This window comes from Oryzias melastigma, linkage group LG3 (assembly GCF_002922805.2).
Source record: "Oryzias melastigma strain HK-1 linkage group LG3, ASM292280v2, whole genome shotgun sequence".
In the NCBI taxonomy this organism is placed as follows: Eukaryota; Metazoa; Chordata; class Actinopteri; order Beloniformes; family Adrianichthyidae; genus Oryzias; species Oryzias melastigma.
Window position 1 is genome coordinate 34981165 of NC_050514.1, and position 5732 is coordinate 34986896.

General features: G+C 45.0%; 1 protein-coding gene across 1 annotated transcript in view; it reads right to left on the reverse strand.

Moving 5' to 3' along the window:
* fhod1 (formin homology 2 domain containing 1) overlaps positions 1–5732 on the reverse strand; it is a 35330-nt gene that overhangs the window by 8276 nt on the left and 21322 nt on the right. The window contains exons 13-19 of the mRNA XM_036217469.1: positions 5550–5573; positions 5209–5259; positions 2014–2171; positions 1893–1946; positions 789–929; positions 337–497; positions 6–263 (exon numbers count right to left, since the gene is read on the reverse strand). Of these exons, the coding sequence (XP_036073362.1) occupies positions 6–263; positions 337–497; positions 789–929; positions 1893–1946; positions 2014–2171; positions 5209–5259; positions 5550–5573 (847 nt within the window). The remainder of the gene's footprint in view (positions 1–5; positions 264–336; positions 498–788; positions 930–1892; positions 1947–2013; positions 2172–5208; positions 5260–5549; positions 5574–5732) is intronic.

Here is a 5732-nt window from a genome sequence, read left to right on the forward strand (position 1 = left end):
AGAGGGGGCGGAGGGGGCGGGACGCCTGGGATGCTGGGGTGGGAGGAGTCAAAGGTGTCCATGTCCAGGACGTCGATGTCCTCCTCGTCCAGCAGGTCGGAGAAGTCCAGGTCTTTGATGCGCAGGTCGGCGCCGCTGGGCTGCAGCTGGTCCCAGGCGTCGACCGGCGCCTTGGCCTCCAGCGGCGTCATCCGGGTTTTCTCCAGCCGTTTGGCGTGCGCCTCCACGTCGATGCTGCTCTGCTGCCGCTGCAGGTATCGCTTCTGAGGAGGCACGGCAGCAGCATGTCAGCACGCCATCATCCACGCCATCGTCCATCACTCAAACCTGCGTCACCTTCTCTTCCTCCAGCCGCGCCCGCGCCGCCTGGGCGGAGCCTCCCAAGCTTTCCAGCTCCTCCTTGATGGAGGCGCTGCCCTCATTTGGGGAAGCGGCCTCCACTGAGCGCGCCTCCAAGTCCGACAGACGGGAAGAGACTTGACCACATACGTGCTCCTCTGTGAAGATGGGAAAAAACACAGACACCTCACTCTGTCGGGAAATCAGGAAACCAAAAGAGAAACTTAACAAGTTTGGGTTTCAATTTAAACAGTTTAAACAAATGTTCTGCTGCTGTGAAGAGATGCATGATGGGACAGAAACATGAGGGCAAACAAAAGGATATGTGCAGATTCCAAACTAATCTCAAACTAATCCAGACTAATATATGACGAGGGTTCAAGTCCTTACAGCGTTAGTAAAAGAAAGAGAGAAATGTTGGAGTTATCCTGTGTCGGGTTTGAACTCACCAGACACGGAGCTCTTCTCCTCGGTACTTGGAGGTTCTGACGCCGCCTGGCTCAGAGGCACTTCTGCAGAGTTTTTGGAGTACAGCATGTCCAGGACAAACTTCTTTTCGTCCGACAGCGTGCTGCACTGTCGCTGCATACCTGCAGACAGGTTAGCAAGAACAGACATTTACGGGTTTGTTCTGATCACAGATCCTCCGTTCTAAATGAACTTACAGACAATAAAGAAAAGTTGATTTTATAGCATCAAATCCTTTTTCTCTTAGGAAAAGTTTTGTGCTTTTATGTTGAGAAACTGCTGCGAAATGCAAACAGACTTTCAAACAGGAACCAGGTTAGGGTTCCGGTACTGGACCAGTTCCGGTTTGCAGCCTGGAGGGGACCCATGATTTAATGGGAACAGCCAGCACATCAAAAACGAGTTAGGGACACCAGAACGTGGAGGGGTCCTTAACCAAACGTCCACATGTGAGGAGTTGGAGGTTCAGACCCAAACTTTAGACAGTCGGAGGAAAGACGGAGAACTTGGTTTCTGAACAGAGTTCAGCTCTATGCAGACCATACTTTCCTGTTTGGATGATGAAGATGAAGATGAAGACTCTCCATAGAATCACATGAATAATTTTGAGTATCTGTACATACAGCCATATTGTATTTATTTTAACCCTAAAACGATGTATATTTTTGTAAGTATTAGTAGAGTAGCGACAGCCTGGATCAGTTTTCACATACACACTTTTTCTGCATGTCTGTTTTTTAACGTCATGCTTTTTACTATAGTTACAAATGGTGTTAATATATTTATGTTGTAATACTTCCTTTTCTTCTCTTACCTAATTGGGTTTTTATTTATTGATGTATACACCATCATCACCAAGGCAAATTCCTGGTATGTGTAAAATTGTATACTTCTGATTGTGAATATTGTGTTGAGTGAATTGTGTCATTTTGGACCCGTTTCTTCTGTCACATCAACAGGACCTGAGCTCCAGTCCGTGTCAGTGACATTCCTTCTACTGGTTTGACAGTAGAAATCCTTGAACGATCACTGCTCTGTTTTTAACCCTTGGTGGGTTCTTCTGACCGTTCTTCTGACCGTCTCACCTGGGTCGTTGTGCGACTCCGACTCTCCGTGCGTGTCCTGATCGGATGTTTGGTCTACAACGAGATCAATATCAAACCTCCAGATCCCAGTTACTCCAACATGTCTGACCTGAATATTTACCATGTGGCTCCTCTGACACCCTGACATCACTAGACTCCGCCCCCGACTCAACGATGGAAGGTGTGGCCTCGTTAGACGCCAGCTGTTTGGTCCGGCTGTGATGGAGAGACTTCTTCTTTTCCCGCTGCTTGGAGGCCAAATCTCGCAGGAAAGTGCCTCTGTGGGGGAGGGGCAGCAGAGGTCAACACTTTTATCACCTTTTGGTTCTTGATAAGAATTATGATCGGAAGAAACTCGGCTGAAAAATGAAGAACAACACCTGGATAGAAGACTATTTTCAAACTCCTCAAAAAAATAAATAAAAATCAACTCCAACCGAGAATCAACAGAGAAAGAGCAGATTACAGATCTATTGTTATTCTTCACTCCAGATCTATTCCAGGCAGATCAAACACCAGCAGTTAGACAGCACCCAAAACCACAGTCAAGACGAACAGTTCAGAGGGGGGGACACCCCCCACCCCACCAAAGATCCAGACATGAACATCTGCACACATAGAAACCAACGGAACCCAATCCAGGGCTTTAATACAGACGATTCTGAAAGAACACCAACAAGAACTCCTGAGACTGTTAGAGCTTCATCACGACTTCATCCGTGTGACGGCGTCGGGGTCGCGGCGTGCTGAACATGAACATCAGACCAGACCAGAAACACGACTCGTAGTCCCAGAAGCTTTAAGAGTGAGTTTGTTTTGGAGCCTCAACTTCATAAAGTCGTCCATCAGGACAGATGGAGATGTGGAGGAGACTCTCCTGCTGAAGGAGCCGATGGCTCAGTTTATGTCCTCGACGCGCTTGTGTCTTATGAACACTGTGCTGCAGTCTGCTACCCTGTTTTGATTTGTTTATTTTCTTAGCAGAATTATTCAGAGAGAGAAAGATGACTTTGAGATCAATTCAGAAAGTGGTGGTGTAAACAAAACAAATAATAGCGGTCAACAGAAGTAAACAGCCCAAGTTCTCCTCCTCCAGAGTGCAGGTGAGCAGGTGTTCATCTAACCTTCTCCCAGGTGGGACGAATCGACAAATCAAACAAGGTGAACCATGCAAAACTACAAACTTAGAGAAACGTGGGAAGAAACTTCATTTTGGCTCTTCAGACGTGTTTGTTATTGATCCATAATAACTAGTTTAATATCTGGAGCATAAACAGAATTTTAGAAACGTTCTGAAACTCAGGCGATGAATAGACTCTTCTGAGTGAGTTTGGAGCTCTGAGCTGCAGTGGATTCAGGTCTGTTTGATCTTCAGGTCTGTTTGATCTTCAGTTCCGTTTGATCTTCAGGTCCGTTTCATCTTCAGGTCCGTTTCATCTTCAGTTCCGTTTCATCTTCAGTTCCGTTTCATCTTCAGTTCCGTTTCATCTTCAGGTCCGTTTCATCTTCAGGTCCGTTTCATCTTCAGGTCCGTTTCATCTTCAGGTCCGTTTCATCTTCAGGTCCGTTTGATCTTCAGGTCCGTTTGATCTTCAGGTCCGTCTGATCTTCAGGTCCGTCTGATCTTCAGGACCGTTTGATCTTCAGGTCTGTTTGATCTTCAGGTCCGTTTGATCTTCAGGTCTATTTGATCTTCAGGTCCGTTTGATCTTCAGGTCCGTTTGATCTTCAGGTCCGTTTGATCTTCAGGTCCGTTTGATCTTCAGGTCCGTTTCATCTTCAGGTCCGTTTCATCTTCAGGTCCGTTTGATCTTCAGGTCCGTTTGATCTTCAGGTCTGTTTGATCTTCAGGTCCGTTTCATCTTCAGGTCCGTTTCATCTTCAGGTCTATTTGATCTTCAGGTCTGTTTGATCTTCAGGTCCGTTTGATCTTCAGGTCTATTTGATCTTCAGGTCCGTTTCATCTTCAGGTCCGTTTCATCTTCAGGTCCGTTTCATCTTCAGGTCCGTTTCATCTTCAGGTCCGTTTGATCTTCAGTTCGTCTGTTTCATCTTCAGGTCTGTTTGATCTTCAGGTCTGTTTGATCTTCAGGTCTCCGGTCTTTGAAAGCACTTTGTGGTTTTTACTTGTGAAAGTGCTACATAAATACATTTCTTCTTCTTTATTGAAAGCTTGGATGTTCTGGAGGACAGAAACCAAAACTTCGGTTCCTCCTGACGGTTACGTTCTACCAAAAACTCCTCAACCGTTTTCCTGAAATATTCCAGTATCTCAGTCAAATCAACAACGATTCCAGAACTTTTCCATTCATTGATCTACGTTTAACTTCAACCTCCTCAGACTTTAGTTTGTTTCACCATCAGAGCAGTTCTACTGACAGCAGAGATCATTTACCTTTACAGAACTATAAGAATATGTTGATTATTTATGATCAATTCTTTCAAATTCAATTTTCAAACCGAAAATTAAAAGACTTTAATTCTCAAAACAGCAGACATAGTTAAAATTCACTGTGTGGAGATTTCTGCTCTAAATGCTCAGATTACACAGATTACAAATGATTTTATGAAGTCAAGGCCCGGGGGCCGGATCCGGCCCTCCAGGTAATTCTATCCGGCCCTCCAGATCCTTTTATTTTATTGTTATTAATGACCCGATGTTATCGTGTTCTCATTTCTAACTTGTATAATTTTGACAAAATATATTTTTATGGAGAGTAAAATATTGAAAGTTATTTAAGGTTTAAGTTGATTTATTCTGGAATAATATTCCTGCATTTTTATTATGCATAATTATATCAAAAAGTTACGGTTTAAAAGTTTTAAAAATTATCATTCTGCAGCTTTTTGGACTATTTCGGTGTTCAGCTACTATTATTTTAGCTACATGCTAGCTGTTTTGGCTAACCTAAGTTTTTCGTTTTTTAATTTTTCAGGTTAATTTAGCATTTAGCTAATATTTTAGCTGGCTATCAGCTTCAGCGTTTTTAAACTATCAGATTCAGCATCTTCAGGGACCAAATTCAGCTTCCAGCATTCACATTAGCATTATCACAGGTAATTCTGTATATCTAGTTCATAATTATGTTAATAGTTAGTTTTAAAAATGTTTTTTTAGAGTCTTCAATAAATGTTTTTCCTGTTCGACCTGCGACCTCAGGTGAGTTTTGGATTTTGGCGGCCCTGTTCGATTGAGTTTGACACCCCTGATTTAAAGACACGTAGACAGACACACACAGCAACGTTGAGGGCCCCACGGCGCCCCCACAGTCCTCCTGCAGCTCCCAGCATGCAGTGAGGCTGCGGCGGTACTTACTGATACTTCTTCAGAATCGGCTTGTCCAAAATGATATTACAGTCGTCCGGGCTGCAAACACACAACACACGTGTGACTGGGCAGAACCGGGCCACAGCATGACACCCCGCCTGCAGAGGGGCAGGACCCCGCCTGCAGGCGTCCCGTCACAAACCCAGAGACCTTCAGAGACACGCAGCAGCCAAACATCTCACCTGCAGCTCAGAGGCGGAGCTAAGTCAGGTGAGTCCGAGCACCAACATTTAGACAAAGGCGCACAACAAACTTCACACCCGAGAGAGAAGTTCTGTCTGAACACAGACCCCCCCAACACACACGAGGAAGAGGAGGGGCGTACTCACCAAAAGATGTCATCAGGGTCCGAGCTAGAGGAGGAAGAGGAGGAAGTTTGGAGGAAGGAGAGAGAGGAAGAAGGTTAGAACTGTGGAGTGGTGGGAAAGAGAGCTCAGGGTGAACTGAGAGAGAGAGACAGAGAGAGAGACAGAGACAGAGAGACAGAGAGAGAGAGAGACAGAGAGACAGAG